A 20,528-nucleotide genomic window follows, 5' to 3' on the forward strand; every position below is an offset into this window, starting at 1 on the left:
TAGAGGCATTGTAAATTAGAGTCTTGAACTTCATTCCTTCATTAGTAGTATACAGAATTCTGTCCTTGATCAGTGTATCAGGCTATATATAGAAGACTCTGTAACCATTGACACCTCATCAAAAGCCTCAATAAGGCAGACAGATATCAACATGAAAAATTTTAGACCAAACACAATGTAAAAGCAGAAGAAAACAAATGTATAGCATATGCTGTTGAGTAGTTTAAGGAAGATGGGGTTTAAGCAACACAGAACTAAAAAAACCACAGAAGAAAGTGCATAGCAGTAATACACAGTAAAATTTTTCCCTAATTGCATTTTATTATACAGAAAAAAATAGCTTCTTAATCACAGTTTCTTTTTTCATAATTGCTTGTTTCCCACAAAGTTGTTACCTAATTTTGCTCACAAACATTTCGCCCACCAGAGAACACTTTAGTTCAGGCTCTCACCTAATAAACTCACTTTTTACTGGCCAACCACAGGTTTTTGTATAATACTCCTAGAGTTTTGTATAACTTCCAATGGTGCTTTTATTCACTCTCTGGACACAGAAGGTGGTAACAGAAGTCAAACCCAACCAGCAAGCAGAATGCAGTAGAACAGGTCATATAGCCAAAAGCATGTTGTGTAATCAATTCTGAGACTGACTTCCCCTCAGGGAAGTTGAACCTTCACTGCCAATCAGGGACACAGCAGTTAAGGTTTCCCACTGCCATGCAAAACTTCAGGGCAGAAGAAAAAATAGACTTTAAAAAGTGGAAATAATAAAATCATGATGCAGCATTAACACCTAAGACCAAAAATAAACTACAGGGAAAAAAAAAAAGTTTGGTCCCTAAAGACTGGTTTGACATCTTCTCACAAAACACTGAAAGCAAGGCTAGTCTCTCCATTTTCTTTCTACTTCTTTCTGGGCCTGCCTATAACACTACTTAATGTGTAACCCAATGAGGCTGGAAGAAAAGACATCAACAGACTACACATAGCTACTAGGTGTGAGAGGTGTGTGTTAGTCTTTGGGTTTTGTTTTGTTTGGGGTTTTTTTTCTTGTTTGTTGGCTGGTTGGTTTTTGGTTTGTTTTTTGGTGCTTTTTTGCAATTGATCTGTTTTACACTGATACTAGAAATATCTACTTCTCTGTATTAATCATGTGAGGAGGAGTTGGAAGAAAAGCAAGCTATTTTCTGCAAACAGGTTGCTCTCTCCAATTCTCTAAGAGCCTCTTAACTACTGCTAAATTTTTTTTCTGTACTTTTTGTTTACAGGATAGGCTTTTACTAAGAAAAAAAAGTACTGCTGCATTTTCACCTTTGTATATGTGTACTCACACTCCAGTTTACTAAAGCTGTAGTTAAAATGCTTCAACAGGAAGATTTGGCATCCTTCTCTGAAGTTCACTTCTCCCCTTTCTCAGACTAGCCAAAATCCTGCTGCAGAGATTGTTCTGTTTTTCCTCATATATAGATGCATACAAGGATATAGGTCTTACCTGCTCCACTGCCCTTACTCTGTTTTAGGGTTGTTTACTGTTGGCCACTATTTCCAACTTGGTGTTCGAAGCATATTGGAAGGGATAAAAATCTAGCACCAAGGCGTATTCCTCCCTAGGCACAGCACTGTCCTGGTTCTGGCCTGGCTTAGCAGGACGGCCACCACCAAGACATTATCTTATTCCACACAACCTCATGTCATTGCCAGGGTAGGGAAATGGGACTCGCTCGAGTTTCCAAGAAGGGTATTCCTTTCCACTTGGGAACACATGGCTGCAGTAGGGTTCAGTCAGGTCAGGCTCTGAGGTGAGAATTTTTGCATGTGAATCATTCTCTTTTTTTGTACACATTTGTTATTACTGTTGTTGCTGTTACTGTTAGTTTCCTTATCTCATTGCTGTTTCCATTAAATTGTTCTTATCTCAAGCTGTGATTTTTGCGTTTTGTTCCTCCAATTCTCCTCTTCATCCACCCACAGGGGTGTAGGAAGGGGGGGAAGGTGGAGCAAGCATTATTGTTTGGAAGGTCTCAGTGGAGAACTAAACTGGGGAGTACAACTCCTAAACCACAACAGCTATATATATACATATATATGTATGTTAAGCTTACCTTCTATCTTTGAGAATATTACATCTTCTTCATAAATAAATAAGCTTTGGGAACAGTGTCAACAGCAATTCTGTACATTGTTAATACATAATACTACACTATGCCAGGCATATTTGAATTCCTTTAAGCTATGACGCAGTACTCAGTAGTGGTCAGAATAAACTTACTCCATTTCTAGGACATGTCCATCCTCTAAATGCTGTGTGAAGTTCTGACCCCTCCCTTAAATTAGTGATATTAGAAAGGGTTCAGAAAGGGGCAGTGAAGAAGATCCAAAGGATGGGATAGCTACAATGTCAAACCAAGCAAATAAGAAGACCTCAACCTGAAAAAGACATAACTGAGGAGAAGAAAAAGTAAGTAGCAATGGAAATAAAATTTTCACTATCTGTTCTAACAACAGTGACAGCACCACGTAATTCATGTGTTAATCCTTGTTAGTTTCTACATGCGTATGGCCACCACATGATAGGCTTATCAGGGTATGTGTATTTGGCACAACAATCAAGTCATCCTAGTTTCAGGTCACCCTGTCCTAGTTTCATATCAAACCTTTTCCTATTAACAGCAGTTTCACTTCAATAAGCTAATAATACCCCCCAAAACTTTTTGTATCAGCAGAAATATTTTCTGCAGTTACAACTGTAGATGAAAACTTAAAAACACAAAAGAGAGCTGAAGCATTTATGCCATACAAGGGTAAGTGACAAGGAGATCCACGTCAGTCCATGCTAACACATGGGCCAGCGCTAACCTAAGTAAGACTGGCACTTATATCTGTTCTCAGCAGTATTTATACCTGGATTTAAGTTCAAAATAAAGAAAAGAAGGTGGTGCTTTACATAAAACATAGCTAAGCTATGAGAGCTTGCAAGGGATGATTTGGGTGCTAAAGAACTGCGTTTGTGAGAAAAGCTCAGTTCAAGAAAAATACACTGAAAAAGACTAAAATTAAAACCCACCACTCAGATGAGAGGGGACATCAGCTACACAAAAACTGCTCTACAAGTACTGTGGCGCTGATCTCTTACCCTGTTATTACTCTTCCTTAAGCACTGACTTTTAACCCCTGCCAGAGACAGGATGCTAAGCTAGGTAGATTTGCGGTTTGACTCAGTACAGCTGTTCTCATTTCAGGGACATCATGATATCCTCTTTCAGAATAATATTTCTGTTTAATCCAAGCAGATGTAAAGCTTTCACTTTAAAATGCTGGTAAGCAAGAATATTCTCAAAAGCAGAAAACAAGAGTACAGCCTGACATCAATTTGGATAAAATCCTATCTGCCTTCTTTGGCTGACTTGAGAGAACAAATCAAAATTAAAATGAATAAATGAAATATTATTAAATCTGTAGAAAAAACTGTCTATTTCCTTCCTAAGGACTTTATAGGCACATTATACTGAATTATTTTATTTTACATTTCAGATTCATCTTTCTACATGTATGCCATCACACTTCCTCTGTTTTCATTCCTTCACTTTACACTATTCACACCATTTGTCTGGGAGAGGGATAAACACATACTAACACTACACCAAGCCATCAAGTTGGGAACAACTTTCTCAGCAACATCTGTTGACAAAGCCAATGTGCTTTAACCATTTCAGGAGAGCTGCAGAGAGGCAAACAAAGTACATAATATCAGAAAGATGGAAAGAATGGATTATTAGTTCTATAATTCATCTTCTTCCAAAGCATCAGGCTCATGTGCTAAATAAATCTTCGGCAGGAAGGACTGGTGAGATCATTCAAGGACTGTTAGTAGGGTTGACAAATAAGTCCTCAAAGAGCTGACCAAGGTATTTATGAGATATTGAAATTATAATTATTTGTTTTCAAACGTTTAACAGAACAAGAAACTACTTGGTTACTAAAACTCTACACACACACTGCTGTAATTTCCATCCCTCGGACAGCCTAATGTCTAAACTAACGCTATATAACATCATTACAGGCTGTTCAACTAAAACAATATCAAGTGAATTTACATTTTTGACAATAACTACAAAGAAAAACAAACATTAGAGTTCAGGAAATCACTAGCATAATAAACAGATACTCACTGAAATTCACTCATTCAATAATGACATCCCATAACTAAGAAAAGATTTTTTTTTCCTTAAACTAAGAAACTTCCTGTCAGCTGGGGAAGGGGGTGGGGGGAGAGAATGACTGTTGACAATAATTTTCAAATCCTTGAAGAAGAACCTTGTTAATTAGCCCAGTTACCCATGTAAACAGAATGTATAACAATTTCTGTTCCAGAGAGGTGGGCAAAATCAACTTTATGCATTACTAATAAAAAAAGTAGAAGAAATCATGGTTTGATACTATCAGATATCCTGTGTTTAGCTGCATTAGTAGTCTGAAACACAAGCAAAATGTCTGCAGCCTAATTACAATCCAACAGGAAAAAAATTGTAACTAGTTACTGACAATTTAATTTAATTTCATTCTGTAAGTTAGCTGTGCCTCGTGCTTGTCCTTGTGATCACAGCAAGTCATGTTATCTCATGCTTTGATCTGTATGGCATCATTTGGGGGTGAATATACTCCTCGCTTAAGAATGGCAATGAGCTCTTTAATTGCCAACTTGGAAAATACGTTATATGTAACTTAGGAAAGTGATATGTCAAACTGTCATAATGACTGTTCAGTCAAGTCAGTTTTGTAACACATGGATGGAATGGATGGATAATAAAAACAATGCCAATGGTGCAAAATTACTTCGAAGGCTCTTCTTCATATCAGCGGTGAACAATAGGAAGAATCCGTTAAGGCAATTTCCACATATAAAGAATACAACAGGAACAGTAAGTATTTCTTTCTTTTCTTTGTATTCTTCCTTCTATTTTTAAAGAGCAATAGTTAAATAGAAATAAGCATACATGTGAAACGATATTCACAAGTTGCTGGAAAAGATAACTAGCTCTTGCTCATCCCCCCTGTGGTACAAATGTCTTGATTACACTGAACTGCCCGCACTTGCTGAAAGTTGCATTCTCTTCCTCAAATAATGCCATAATATTAATTCACTACTATAAGATTTTTTGTGTCAGTATTTAAGGCACTGAAAATGGATTGTTTAGGTCTCTCTCTTTAGGCAAGGGACTCCAAATCATGGTTAAGGAGGGTTTAGGAGAGATGCAGAGTTTTACACTACGACCTGCTGGCCTACTCTTTTCTTTTTCAGCAGCAATGAGATAGTAGCAAGGAAGAGAGTAGCGGCTGTAGCAGCAGCTTTTGAATTACCAGTTTACAGGTTGTCATACTAAGGTTAAGTATTGCCAATTTTATGTTAACACCATATGTCAAATTGTAAGCTGTCTCCACACTGAACTCACAATATAAGCAACTAAGCTCCTTCAATTGAAGCGGGAATCTCTATAGCTACCAAGAAGAATGCAAGCTCATTCCCACAGACAGATCAAAGTACATCAAGATGTAAACACCAATGAGGTCATTTATTTACAAACCATTTTTACTGCAAATAAGGTTTAATCATCTAATTTCAGGAAGTGCCTTGAAAAAAACTGCAGCCTGACAACAGTACAAAAACCCACCTTCTACTGAACTTGCCCTACACTTAAATAAAAAACAGTTGAAACCAATGCAGTTTTCTTTTATCATATAAAAACCCTCAATTCTGAGCAAAATTATGGAGACCTCTGGGATGACAGGATGACAGGCAGCATCCCTTCAAGGCAGGGCTTTGGTACAGGCCATCCAAGCCTCCACATGCATGGCCATGTAATTATTTAGCATGTTAAAATACACTACGTTCAAAGAATCCACAATTTCATAATACCTACTTGTTCTCCATAACACTGCCATTGAAAATCTGTCCTTCATGCTAAGAAAACAGCTACCAGGAAACATAACAGGCATTGTACATACACAATTACTATACATCGATATGTATTTGGTTTACAATGCTACATCATCACAATTTCTGTATTTTCCTCATATGAGGCACCAAAGGACAGGTCACATACATGCTTTTAGATGGTGTTGAGAAAGGCAAGATTGCTGCACAGCATCAGTTTTAAGATAATGGTGATTATCCAACACAGAACTATCCACAGCCTTTCAAATAAGATTATACTAAAAAGACAAATCGCTATCAACTAAATATTAAAGAAACCTAAGAGTCTAGGCGACAGGACTTTCTGATTACTGGTTTCAGTTAATGTTCATTTGTTCAGTTCCATATAGTATCAAGGAAATTCTCACATAAGAAGTATATGAGGTTAGCATTCTTTCCCAACATCATCCAATTTCCACAGCCTTTCAACACAAGGCATATTCACCACTGTGTAAGAGCTCCAATGGCTTTCTAAACCTCAGTTAAGTACTTCAGTATGAGTGGTAACATGAATAGCAGTACAGTGCAGCTTTACAGAATTGCTGTCCTGAGAGCCAAGGGACCGAGCAAGCCTAGTGAAATAAGCAGACTTCTGTTAACTTACTACCCTCTGAATGAGGGGGAAAGACTACAATTACTTTAGAAATTCCATATTGTTAGACATTTATCTGTGTTATGTATATGCAACTTATGTTTCCATTTTCATTAGCTGAAAATAGAAGATAGATAAAGAAAGGCTATTTCTTAATCTTTCGTTTTCCCCTCACTGCATGGTCTTGATTTTTTAAAAAATCTGCAATTCTACATTTTATAATGTAGATAAACTGTAAAATGTTGATGTACACTCTATTGTCCATGGCAACTTATGCAGATTGCATAAATTCACCTCTGTGCTCATTTGTACTACAAGCTTACATTCTGCAGCTATGCAGCTTTGAATTTATCTACATTATTTCCACAATCATTTGAACTGCAGATACACTGTTGCCACTTTGCTAATGTTGCTAAAATACCAGGCTTATAAATTCTTCCAGTCCCACAAACTTAAACCACCATATTTTTAAATAGGGGTCCTGATTTTGGCAGGGTTCACCTGCTAAAGCACAGAGTTAGACCTGAGGCCTCTGCATTCACATCATGCTCTGGAGGGCCTGCAGTGCTGAGAAGCATGTAATCTTCCAGTTACTGGGATGGTCCTGCCCTTCCTCAGGAGGTGAGAAAGGTTCCATATTGAATCCATCTGTACTTACACTTAACAGAACAAAAATACAGCTAAAGGATAAGAGCATTTAAATAATAGTAAGAATAATAATACAAAAAACCCAAACATTTGATGCTAAGTAAGAAAGAATTACAAAATGGGCATGTGCAAGGAAGCCCTTGTTTTGTCTTGCCACTGAGATTTGCTGTATTAAAAACACAGAAGAAAAAACACCTGACTCATTTGGACACCTAAGGAACGAGAAACACAGATGTTCACCTCCTGAATGGAAGTTTATGTGTAACATTTTTCAAAGTATGTTCTTACCACCCTAAAAAGAAAACTAATATCAGATTCTGACCTACTACTCATATACTCTACTACTCATCTACTATAATCATTTATTATGATTTAGTGTACAATAAAACATTTTCCGTGTATGGAGACACATAAATCACCATTCAGTTAAATAAAATAATACAGTTTATTACTCTTGTTGCCTGTTACAGGGAGTCCAGAATTGGGGCATGCAGGTAAGTCATTTGCAAAAAATTAAAGTTCCAAGAAAGAAAATACATTCCTATTTATGTACCAACCCACATTCTGTTACTTCAGTGTTAGAACAAGATGGGAGCTGCTGGCATGTGCAGTAATTAGCACTGATTTTGACAATGCAAACAAAACAACCACCTCATCTGTCTGAACTCAATTTATGGATCTGCTTTCACAACAAGTAAAGGGCAGAACAGTGGCTCTGAAACGATTTATTTTGCTGTAAACTCATTTCTCCTTCATGCTTGAAGTGATGGAAATTATTTATATGAACAATAACCAGAGTAGCTTCAGACTTTCAGTACAGGTTGTAAATACTATGTTAGACAAACAAGGCACTCACTTTATTAGAAGTGCCAGATACTTAGAACAAAGAGTTACATACAGAAGTCAGCTGTTCACTTAATAATTTCCCAACTTTAAGCACTGGACTTTAGCATGCTGGTGTTCTCCAAGTAATGTGCCAGAAGAATATGTAGATTGAAGGTGTGCTGGCTTGTGATACCTGTATTGGTATAGAAGTTAAACAACTGCACATTCAAGATGTATCTAATTAGACAGAAGGAATACAGGTGAGAAGGATGCTTATAATGATATGGCACAACCATCTAGTACAGTGCCAACATCCAACTGATAAGTGCAGCAAAGGCAAAACATATGGAGAAGAGACATTGCAAGGAAGGAAAACAACTAATTGCTAGTGGGAGAAGAAAAGAGGCAAAGGCAGTAAAAAAGCAAAAAATACAGGAAGCAGAGTTTGATTTTAAACAAAGTGAGACTAAGTGACTAGAGTCACATTACATTTAACCAAGTTTAGTATCTTTAACACAAATTACTTTCTTTCCCTCCTTCAGTTCACCTCATTGACTATTGCTAAATGAATGTTAATACTTTCACTACCTGAACTGTTTTCTTAAACTAAAAAAAAAAAAGCTTCCCAGTTTTTTATTCTTCGTATAATTTCAGTGCTTTTATAGTGTTCACTGTAAAAAGTTTTCTTTACAACCTTTTATCTAGTCAAAAATTCAACTCATATTATGCTTTCTGTTGCTTCTAACAACACCCCTAGTTTTGGCTTTTGCCTCTCGTTTACAAAGGTGAAGCTGAATGAAGCAAAACAGATTTATCTCTAGAAGTAATGATTAAAACAGCCTGTTAATTTTTGCATCAAAGAAACATTGGAGACATTGAGACTTCCAAAATCCCACTGCAGAGAAGATAGACCAAGTAGCTGCAGAATAGCCATCCTTTTACTTGAGAACAAGTTTTACGTTTGTCAGCAGCCTGTTAGTGTCTGCCTTGTATCAGAAGTCATCCCACACAATGTAATTGTTAGGCAAGCACACAGAAGACTGTTCAACCCCTTTCAGGTTTAAAGCCTCTCTCTGAAGAACAGAGTAGCTTAACAGAAAAGGATCAGATTTGGTCATATAAAACCAAAACAAAATAAAAACCAACAAAAAACCCTCACGACACATAAAAATACAACCCAGAGAAACTTTTAAGCTGAAATTAACTTACCAATGGATGCATCACCATCCAAGAGATTGTCATCTTCAGAGGTCTGAAAATCCATAATTACACCTGCTCCATCTAAAAGCTCCTCATCACTGCTTGCACTAGTTATGCTGTTGTAACTGTTTCGATAGTAGCCTCTATGAAACAGCTGCTCAGACTCCATTTAGCTGCTTTATAACCTGTATGTATACACAAAAAAAAGTTACTTCCTATTTGAATATTCAAAAAACACTAAGAAATTTGTACTAAAATAAAATGAGTATTTCTTGCTTTGGGGAAAACTTTTTATGGTGACAATATTACAAGTTACAAATGAAAAGCTTTCTGTTCTTCAGAGAGCTAAAGCAGGATATCTTACCTGTTATGACTAGAGAGAGCAAAGAAAGTAATGAGCACTCGGGCACAGCATATAGTGGAAAATCTAATTAAATACAGTGCAGGCAGGAAGGACATTGGCAAAGGAGAACAGTGAACCAACAGCTACATTAATAGCAGAAAAAGCACGTAAGGCTCTGCAGTTTTCTGCAGTCTAGTACCACGGGCATTTTTCTGCTCTCCAACATCAGACATCCTGCTTCTCTTTGAAGCTCTACAATTAAAAGGTCAGGAACAGAAGCGAGTCAGCTGAGGGAACCACTTCCAGTGCAGAGACATGTCTATGGAAATGACAAAATAGGCCAGTAAAAACCCAGTTTTACAAGACATTTGCTGACAGCTGATCCAAGCAATCAGTAAATCTCCAGAATGTGCTCTGTTATACCATAAAAACATTTTTCTGTATCTCAAAGGAAAAACAAAAAAGGCAGCTAAGGCTTGTTATTTCCCCAGAAGGGGGGTAGAGTGAAAACTATACAGTACTCTTCCAGATTCCTAATTTGCTTTAAATAGTTCAAAATCAAAAACAACTAAAAAAAAAAAAAGTAGCAACAACAAAGAAACCAGCAAACACAATTAACACAAAAATCACAAACCAATAAAAACCACAATGATTTATCTTAACAAAAGAGCTCTTTTTCAAACTAAGAATCCTGATTAATTAAAAAATCAGTGTAAAATTCAATTTTTCTGTTCAGTACTAACAACTAAGCTAAAAGGCAGTCATCTGTCCTCTGTCATACATCTTCCAACAAGCCCTACTAGAGAACAGCACTTAGTGAGAATGCTATATGCCCATGAAGCAAACGGAGATGTAATTAAAATTATGAATACAAGCTTTCCACATAAGACTATATTCTACAGTAGAGAAAATACAGTAACAGGAACCAAAGAGTAATTTGCTGAAAATTTTTGAAAACAATATAGAATTTTAAATGGTTTAACTGTTAAGAACTTTCAAAAGTAACTATTTGTTATAAAATAGTCAGGCATTTTATATATAAATATATATAAAAATCTTATTTTTAAGATTTCAACTACTGCGTACTTTAATAATATGACAGAGACACTTTCCATACCCATTCTTAAATCAAAATTTTAACATGTATCCATATAGGTATGGAGATCTATGCCAGAACACCGGCCCAAAAAATGAAAGCAGAATTAAGCTTTTATCACTAAATTCTAAACCTCCCATATTAAATTAATTTAAAATCTTGCATTTTTTAGTTTTTAAATAAACCTGCCCATCAGAAACAAATTTTAAACTCAGAAATTACAAGAATTTTACAATAGTTCTAAAACAAAGGCCATGTTGCAGCCACTCTTTCTCTTAGTCTCACCATCATGAAAATTACATTTCCATTTTTACCACAGACTCAGCATATCTAGCTTTCCTTTATTTATTCTATCTACAACATGAAAATATTTAAGCAAGATGAGAACATCACTCATCTTCCAAACTCTTGGCTTGGAAAATGGGGGAATGAATTGTGAGGAATTTCTCACTGTATTTTTTACACCACTATCAGATTATTTATTTGCAAAAAGGCACAAAAAAATCTTAACACTTCAAGTTAAGCTTCAACCACAAAAAGTCTTAAGGACACTCAATAATTCAAACTGAAAATTTAGGGAATGCTTATGCTAACGTTTACAAAAATACATAGGAAGATCATTCTCTGTAGCACCCAAAAAAAACCACCAAAAATTTTTTTCTTTACTGTGAGGGTGGTGATGCACTGGGACAGCTTGCCCAGAGAAACTGTAGATGCCCCATCCCAGGAAATGTTTAAGACCAGGTTGGATGGGGCTTTGAGCAACATGTCCAGTAGAAGGTATCCCTGCCCATCGCAGGAGGATTGCAACTGGATGATCTTTCAGGTCTCTTTCAACCCAAACCTTTCTGTGATCCTCAGGAAAGGATCTTGGTCAATATTTAAGTCATCTTTGGAAAAACAAAGTTATGAAGAAGCATCGCCAGTTAGCTTATGCTATTTGAGTTTTAAAAACAAAAAAAAACCCTCTTTGAGTTTATGTAGTAGATTCCTAGGTAGCCTTGAAATAGAAGATAAAAAGTCAGTTTCCAAAAATATCCAGAGGTAAAGCTTAGACTAGTTTCATTCACAGCTGCTTCCAAAATATAACTGACACACATGGAGGAAAGAGACCTACTCAAATATGAACAGAACAACATAGACAAAACCACAGGAAAAAATAATATTTGTAAAGCACAGTCTTAGCTTTAAAACTGCAACAAAACCTCTCAGTATTCATATTTATGTTCTACTGAATCTTAACAATCTTAGCTATAACACTTAATATAACACCAGTCTGAAATGTTTCTTCATTTTTATGACAGATACCAGTATAGAATATCATCACTATAGACCTAATCTTCACAAAAGCAGAACCTATAGTAAATACTCATTTTGGTAGTACTTTTTATCACCTTAGCTGTTAAAAAAAAAAACCAGAAAACCAACTAAAACCTGAGAGCCTAATTACTGGATGAATACCAAACTCATGTTTCTGATCATATGATGACAAACATTAAGGGCATTCAGTTTAGTTTGTATAAAGTATTTGAAATCACTGTATCTCCACTCCCAAAAATGTCATAACCAGAGAGATTATGGCTACCCATATTGTGACAGCTAAGAATTATACCCACTGGCACAAAGATAGCAGCCTACCTGATGGAAGGCATTGCTTCTTTCACACCCAGTCACTAATGCGAATACTTTTTAATGCATTTCACATTCACCAAGTTACTAACGGGAATACTTCATAGTATTCAACCAAACTGGCTGGATCAGCTGAAAACTCCAATTTAAGGGTACTAAACTAACCCCATTTATTGATACATTAGGAAAAACTCTGCTATCAAGAGTTGCAGAGTAGTCTCCTGCACAGGCAGAGTAACAAGCAGCTCCATGAGTGGTAAACTCTTGGAGGGGTGTTCAGTCAACAGTTTAAAAAGAAGGAGAGAGAAGAAAAAGAAAAGCTAACAACATAATCCCTTAGCATGAACCTGAACTAAGTATGAAAGCAAGTATGACTCAAAAGTTTTAGCTTCACAGGCAGGTACTGATCCTTAGTCAAATCACAGTAAACAACTGTGTCCATGGCTGCTGCTTTGGAGCAAGCCTAAAATACATGAAAGATACAGTACTAATATCTAAACTAATGGGTCAGTACCTACAGTGCAAATATTCAGTCTAGGAAAGAAAAGATGAAGAGTTCCCTCGACAAAAAAAAAAAAAAAAAAAAAAAAAAAAAAATCTCGGGTGTCCCTTCTCTGATCGTATTTAGATGAGAATTAACATTGCAACTCGTTAAGACAACTGAAAGGTAAAACCCATCCTCCTCTTTTGAAGGGCAGGAACTATGACTGGAGTTTCCATTGTAGACAATGTAACTTCTGTTTGTTGAGTCTTAAGTAATTTTCTGTTTGATGAAAAGACACTAAAACAGTGTCTCTTTACAGTTTTTAAAGGCTTTTGCTCCTTTTTAATGTGGACTTGTGTTGAAGTCATCTCAGAGTTACACAATGGAGCAGAGCTTTTACACATCACCAGAAATCTCGTTAATCATACTACTTTTCTTCAACTTATCAGAAAAATGAACTGAGCGGTCCATAACTATGTGCACAGATTCCTAAGCTCAGGGTCACACCTGAGTGGAGAATCTTTCAAAAAATTTCATTCAAGTTCAATATAGTTTAGGATTGTCAAACTGGAATGTGAAAAAGCACCACTATCCTCAGTTTCACTCCAAGCATCTTCTCAATAACAGCATCAACCTCAATAACATATTTTTAAGGTCTTAATTAAAGTTTATTTAGAGACACACTAAAGCCCCTGAGATCAAGGAAAAAATCCTATAGAGCTCTCCAAAACACAGGACCACTACTTGTGAAATCTTGTGGAGACCCCTGCTGGTTCCTGGTCCTTACTCTCCCTACTAACAAATTTCCAGCTTCGAAGGAGTGAAGAAAACACCAGCTAAAGAGGAACATATCCACTGTACTCTGCTAGAAGTGACAAGCCTTTGGTGACCAGAAACAAAAAAGGCTGGGCTCTCTTCTTGGTATGTGTAACCGTAGAATCCCAGAAGATAAGGGGCTAATGTGTATGTCTCAAACAGTGATCACTGGATGGCTGTGGAGCCAACCAGGGATTGTTGGTAATAACAGACAATTGTTGGTACTAACATGAAAAAGAACAGGATTGGCTGGAGAAGCGGCCATGCAGAGGTAGGGTAGCACTTCCCCAGGACAAACATCCTTGGTCTAGTTCCAAGAGAGAGGCACAACACAGTACAGTGCAAGCACAGGAAGGAGGCCAAGCTGTGGGCACAGACTGTAGAGAGGAATCAAGACTATCCCAGACTCCTGAAGCTCTCTAGCCCATTGCCAGAAAGGTCTGAAAGAATGGACTGCACACGATGGGTAATTTGCACAGAAAACAAGAAACCTACCTTCCTGGTGAGGAAACGTATCTATTAAAAAGTACTCCCAGCAAGCCCAGGAGCGCCCCCAGGACCTTGGACATCTCATCAGCTGTACTGATGCTGCAATCAGGCTAGTGATCTCTTTTTCTCTCTTCCCTTTCACCCTATTCGTTTATTCAAAACCCACTGCCATGCACTTATACAGACTAACATAGCAACTTTCATGCCAAGTGTGTAATGCACTAACAAAACCTTCTGATTGTTTGCAGACCCTCTGACTCTTGTTGTCCCTTTTGACTATGAGCATTTATGAATCTTGTGTGCTTCCTTCCCATTAAAGGGAGAGACATCACAGTAGCACAGTGATAAACTGACAGATGCAGTAAATACAGCCATTTAAACGTCAAGGCCAGGAGTGCTGACAGCAGACTTGCTCTGCTTCTTGCACGGGATCCTCTCAAGGAACAGTGTTAAGGCAGCGAGGTGAGGAAGGACTGATCTGTAATCAACACCTGGATCTTGCTCATGGCTGACATCCTTTGCTCCACTACACAGAAGCCACCTCATTTTTTTAAAAACAGCTCTTCCAACCATTACTGGTGACCATTCTGGTAATTTTCAAAGGATGAAATAAATATATAATTTTTTTCAGAAAGACTTGTGAACCTCTGATGTTAATAAACAAGATTGTTAATTGCCTGTTCCTGCTTTTTAATAAAAACAGATATTCTAACTAAAGGAAATTTAAAAAAATATCAAAGGTAGTGAAGATGCACAAATGGCACCAAAGCAAAGTATTTCGTAAATCAAGTGTGTTAGCAGTTCAGAATGCACAGCAAGTTGCCTTCACTTGAATATTCTTCTCTCCAGCTGTAAAATCTAGTTGAAACATTGGCAAGAGCATTTCCAAAATTATGTGTATTTCATCAGGGTCTACAAATGGTAGATAAGTTTCTGGCAGGAGAGTCCAGAGAGAAACTGCTCAATAGTGGTATCAAGTTAAAAACAAGACTCATGGTGGGTATTTTATGAAGAAAAAATAGAAACTGGGCTCATGTTAGATTTTTAATATTACAAAAAAAAAAAAAAAAATAGAAATATCACCTGTACTTTACTAAAAGGCTTTCAGCTAACAGACAGCAAAGAAGGTGAGTTATCTTAAATGTGTTATATAACCACAGAGATGAAGTCAGTTCATTGAGTTCATAGATCAAATTTATTAAAAATAATCCATCCTCTACCTCTCCAGAGAAAATAAACATTCTTTAAAATCTCTTAGGAATAAAACCAGATTTTTCTAACTGTGGTAATGACATAAGTACTTAGTGCACAGATTGTTAGGTCTTCTCAGGTGTCTTAGCAGCTTTACTGCCCAAGTTAAAAGAATATTTGCGTCTCAGCACAAGATGAAAACTGGTAAGTCTGTAAGATTGATAGTAACTTAAAGATGTCTACAAGACCAGAAGCAAAAAAGTCAAATAACATTTAAAGGAATCTTCCGTTTTCTTTCCTAGATATACTCTGGAAATCTGTAGATTCAGTTTTCAAAATCAGAAAATGAATGTTTGGAAGCATATGGAAAACAGAATTTTTTTCCCCACCATATACATGTGACAAAAGCAGAAAACTCTGGGGAAAAAGCTGCAGTAGATCAAAAACTGCAGATAAAACATCAAAATCCAAGAAATTTGGCAGAGAACACTAATTTGAAGATAAAAGTGGAAGGACCTCAAACACAAACTTATCTTTCAGGAAAACAAGTACTTGAATTTAAACTGGCAGGATGTCAAATATTAAATCACCCCAGTAGCTCTATCTGGAATTTAAACAAAGTACTGAAGTGAAATGCCATTTTTACTATTTCAATTAGGAAACATTTCTTCATTGTACTTACTGCAGTATGAACATGCAAAACACACATTTGAGTACTTCATCTCCTCTGAATTTTTTAGAGAAATTTATCAAAATATATCAAAAATAAGGAGAAAAAATAACAGCAAGGGTTATTTGTATCAAAGGGTCTGTGCTTCAGGACTGAAGTTAATTCACTTTTTCATTTACTATTCCTCCTTAGCCCCACAAAGTAAGCAGAGTTTAATCCTATAACTAGAAAGCCTACGGAAAATAATTAACAAACAAAACAGCTGAATGCCTAGAAAGTTCAAGGGGAAAATACCTGACTAGATGCTCTCCAAGTTATTAAAAGTAACTGCTGGTACCCACTATGGAGTTATAAATTCTGTTCTTTACATTCATTTCCAGGAAAATACACTCAAGACCACCTACTACATAATACAAACTAATAAGGGTACTCCAGATGCAAACAGATTTGTAACCATTTTAGCAGCTTTGTCTAGAATTCTTTCTATTATGCATGTAGCCTATGAATTACTTCATCAACTCCCTTCTCCAGTAATAAAAAATATAAGTTCATTAAGTATAATTACTATCTCAACAATTTACATTTTCCAGTTTCTATGTTTTTAAAGCAGAGCACATTTCCTAGCAGAAAAAAAATCTGTTTACAACCCTCTTATCATAATCAATTTAAATAAGCATTGCTCCATCTAGACTTTATTCTCTCAGATGATCTTTTATAAAGGCTTTCAAAGTTCAAAAACAAGTTTCAAGTTAAACAACTCTAAAAATTTGTAATTGTCAACCTTCTACTATCCTGAACATCTTCAGTTTGCAAAGCATGGCACATAAACAAGCATGAAGCATTGTATTGCAGAGCCTCCTCATCCACAAGCACAGGTAAAAAGCTGACCTGACACCTGAACAGCTTTAGCAAGTCAGACAACACAGAATCTGCGCTTTAAGGTTATGATATAAGGGAACAACTGAAACAAGGAGGGCAGAATTGGGAACTTGCTCACAGGCATAAAACTGAAATCTTAGTTTTGGGAAAATAAGCAGGGAGAGTACAAAAGCAGTTCCATGCACATGATCTACCACTGCTGACAACCTTTGGAGTTTATTGGGTTACTGCTGCTGTCAAGGTGCCAAAGCAAGAAATTTAGGAACGTGCAAAATAATCTGAGAATTAGGAAATTAACTCAAATTGGTACTATCACTTCTGGCACAAATCTCTTCAGCAGTAGAGCTTCCATTCTACTTTTTAAATTTATGACCAAGTTATAAATATCCCTACTGCCAAATTATTATAAGACTTTACCCTGAAACCTTGATCTGTACAGTTACACCTATTCACATGCATATGAAGTCAGCTAAAGAAGAGCAGGAAAAAACTATCTCCATGTTCCTAGAATGCCTTTTGGCAATGACTGTCAACTTGGAACAGCTGTCCCAGCTTTAGTACTTACACTCAAGGAATGCAACTCTGCCTGCTGTTCAAGGTAAGACACACACACAGACCCCAAAGCAAAGTGTGTAGGGGGAGGAAGCCAAATTGTATATTCAGTGAACAGGAGAAGATATATTACACAGCCAGACCCATCTGTTCATAGAGTAACCAGTAGAGTGGGTTTTCACTTGCAGGTTACTCAAACATCAATTTGCTACAAATGTTTGTGTGCAAGAGACCACAATAGGAAGTATGAACATGGTCATAAGAAAAATGATGACAAATTCATAAAATAAAGTGATTCAGAGCAATGCAGTCACAAAGAACAAAGGCCAACAGCTTCAAGTGTCTTTCCTGGTCAAGAGTTTGGATAGGCTTGTTCTTATTACAAGGGGAGAAGAGAAGAGGAAGGGTGGGGGGAATTTTACCCAGGACTACTTTAACTTGCAAGTATGCACCACAGAGAGAACAGTGGAAGAGTAAACCACTCAAAAACGGCATTGTAAAAATTTGGGCATAGAAAACTTTGTAATACAACAAGTAAGATGTGTTTCTAGAAACATTACAATACATATTGTGTATGACTTCTATCATTATCAGGCAAAGAATTTTTAGGACTGACATTCCACATACCAATACTAAACAGAAGCAAACAAGAAACAAGCTCCATTTTTCTGACCATGTAAATTCTGTTTTCACACGTGTTGCAGAGAGATGCAGAGTCATTGTGTTTCAAACTATGAGTTTCAAGCTACCTGTAGTTTTCCCAGAGGAGAACTCCTTCCCACTCTGACAACTTTGCAGCAAGTTTACATCTGCTTGCCAGCCAAAGAGACAAGACATCAAATTTACAGTAGTTAGTGAAAGCCTTATTTTAGCAAAAGTGATAGTGACAGCTGGTGAGTTCTCTTTTATAATTCTTCACAAAGGTATGTTTCCTATAATGCACAAATATTTTTTTAATTTTACATTACAGCATATTGACATTTCCTCAAATAGAGAAACAGCTTTGATGACTGTCTGCTTTCAAATCTGTCATACCAACACATCCTTCATTCAAATAGCTGTATTTGCAAAGAAGTATCTCTGTTGCTAAGGGATACTGAAAATAAACCTCTTCACAGGTCCACCAAAAAGAAAAGCATCTAAAAGCACCAATTCACCTGACAACTTCTTCCACAAACTCCGGAAGAGAAATTTCAGAGGTCCCACAAACTCAAAAATGAGGTTAAAGTCTTCAAACCCAAATGACTACCATTTACCAGTATGTTGTAAAAAATATTTAAGCATCTATTCAAACTTACGTTAGACCCAGAAAAATTTTAAATTTGGTTGTAAAGCCCTATTTTACCTAGTTTAGTACTTTAAAGTGTGACACAGCAAATTTACTACACTACACAGAACACAGTTCACTATCAGCACACAATTTTCCACTGTCACATTCACAGCTATTCATTTTAAGTGAGAATTGATACACACTTGTTTTACAGCCATTTCCACGGTTTTGGCTAGGGCAGGGAACAATTTTGGACAAGTAGGGAAGATAATATGAAAGAATGCACTCAATATTCAGTTTTAACCTCGCTGACCTGCACACCCATATAATTATGAGGCCCATTACCTCTCTCCCTTGTCTAAGAGCGGCCCTACTAGCCGAACCCGTGAGCCAATATAAAGCGAGCAACTCATGCAGAATAATCCTTCCAGCGCGGGTTACATGGGGAGGAGACCCTGGACATTCCCAGGCGCAGAGCCCTCTACTTTCCCTATGAGCACAAGGGCTGCCCCGACAAACACAGGGGTGGGGTGACAGGGTGCAAACATTATGTGTTTACGCTCTGTAAACACGCGGGGCATTTTCCCCCCCGTCCTGGCCTTTCGGGGGAGGCACACGGACGAGGTGAGGGATACGCGAGGAGCCACCACGCCCGTCCGTCCCCGATCCCGGCCGGCCGGAGCCGTTTCGCAGGCGGGGATGCAGCAGCCGCTGGGCGAACGGGGGCTGCCCACTCCGCTCCCCTCCTCCCGCCGCCTCGGCCCCGCTCGCTCCCCTGCCGTGTCGCTGGGCCGCGGGGGATCCCCAGCCTGCCCGCCTCGCCCCTCCCCGTACCTGCGCGGGCGGTGCCGCCCGCGGATCCCCGGGGAGGCGCTGGCTCATCCTCCCTCCGAGCGACAGCGGGACACGGCCGCAGCTCCCGGACCCGCGGCCGCTCCGCCGCCCGGCACCGCCCCCTCGGCCCGGGGAGGGCGGGGATTCCCACCGCGCAGAATCGGCGCCCGTCGGGCCCCCGGGGTCAGCAGCGCCGTCACTGCCGATTCTGCTTCCCGCGGTCCGCCCGGCGCGGGCCCGTCCCCCGCTCCCGCGGAGGGGCGCGGCTTCCCGCAGGCGCGGGAGGGGCCCATGCCGGGCTCCCTCGCTGCGAGGGCGGGTTGAGGGCCCGGGGGGAAGCAGGACAGTCCCGCGCTTCAGAACGGGGTGCAGGCGGTTTCCCAGGTAAAGGAGGCAGAGAGTGCCGGGTACATCGCGGCATCGTTCGGCTTCGGGCTACACTGTGCCGCCTCTAAATTCCAGGCGCTGCGGAACCGAGAGGTTAAGGGTTTTACCTGCAGAGAAAACGCAGGTGTCGGGCTGAGCACGGAGCTCCTGGGTACTGCCAGCCGAGGTGCTGAGGCCAGTGTGGGGTCCACTTAACACACAGCGAATGCAAGTTCCAACAAAACGGGTCAAGTCAAGGGGTGGATTTTTTTCCCCCCTAAGTAAAGTGCCCGCCGGTCCGCTTATGTGCAAGGCTAACAAGCTTGCAAGGCGCCGTGCCCCGTGGCACTCGGACTGGGAAAGCGCGTTGTGAATCACCAGGCTTTTTGCCCATAGGTGCCATTAAGGCGCGCTTTGGACTCGGGAACGGAGGAGCCACAGGTGCGGCCCGACCCTCCCCGGTAAGCGCTGCGCTCAGCCCCGCCGGGTCACGCTTCCCCCTGGGAAGCCCGGCCCGGGGCTGTCCTGGGGCAGACACATACCGCCGGTGCGGGGCTGTACGCCGTTGCGGGTCGCTCGTGGAACACTTGTAGCTGTTTTGGGGGGATTTCCCCCAAAACGCTGACGACCGCGGCCGCGCGTTACCAGGGTGAAGCGCCGCTAACGCGGACCG

The 20,528-nt window shown here is 39.0% G+C and overlaps 2 protein-coding genes across 5 annotated transcripts in view; one reads left to right on the plus strand and one right to left on the minus strand.

Moving 5' to 3' along the window:
• The window catches only part of CLCN3 (chloride voltage-gated channel 3), a 59,284-nt gene extending 39,657 nt beyond the window's left edge, over window positions 1-19,627 (minus strand). The window contains exons 1-3 of one of the 3 annotated variants that reach the window (XM_068187101.1): window positions 19,490-19,614; window positions 18,135-18,194; window positions 9,246-9,421 (exon numbers count right to left, since the gene is read on the minus strand). In XM_068187101.1, the coding sequence (XP_068043202.1) occupies window positions 9,246-9,405 (160 nt within the window). In that variant the 5' untranslated portion in view covers window positions 9,406-9,421; window positions 18,135-18,194; window positions 19,490-19,614. Of the gene's footprint in view, window positions 1-9,245; window positions 9,422-18,134; window positions 18,195-19,489 lie in introns of all 3 variants that reach the window. The other 2 variants (XM_068187100.1, XM_068187103.1) reach the window with 2 other exon arrangements.
• A 106-nt stretch (window positions 19,628-19,733) lies between these two features.
• Window positions 19,734-20,528, plus strand: part of NEK1 (NIMA related kinase 1) — a 43,858-nt gene continuing 43,063 nt past the window's right edge. Inside the window, exons 1-2 of one of the 2 annotated variants that reach the window (XM_068187080.1) lie at window positions 19,734-19,873; window positions 20,252-20,316. The gene's annotated coding sequence lies outside the window, so the exon portion shown is untranslated. The remainder of the gene's footprint in view (window positions 19,874-20,251; window positions 20,317-20,528) is intronic. The other variant, XM_068187082.1, reaches the window with a different exon arrangement.

Source organism: Anomalospiza imberbis, chromosome 4, assembly GCF_031753505.1.
Source record: "Anomalospiza imberbis isolate Cuckoo-Finch-1a 21T00152 chromosome 4, ASM3175350v1, whole genome shotgun sequence".
In the NCBI taxonomy this organism is placed as follows: Eukaryota; Metazoa; Chordata; class Aves; order Passeriformes; family Viduidae; genus Anomalospiza; species Anomalospiza imberbis.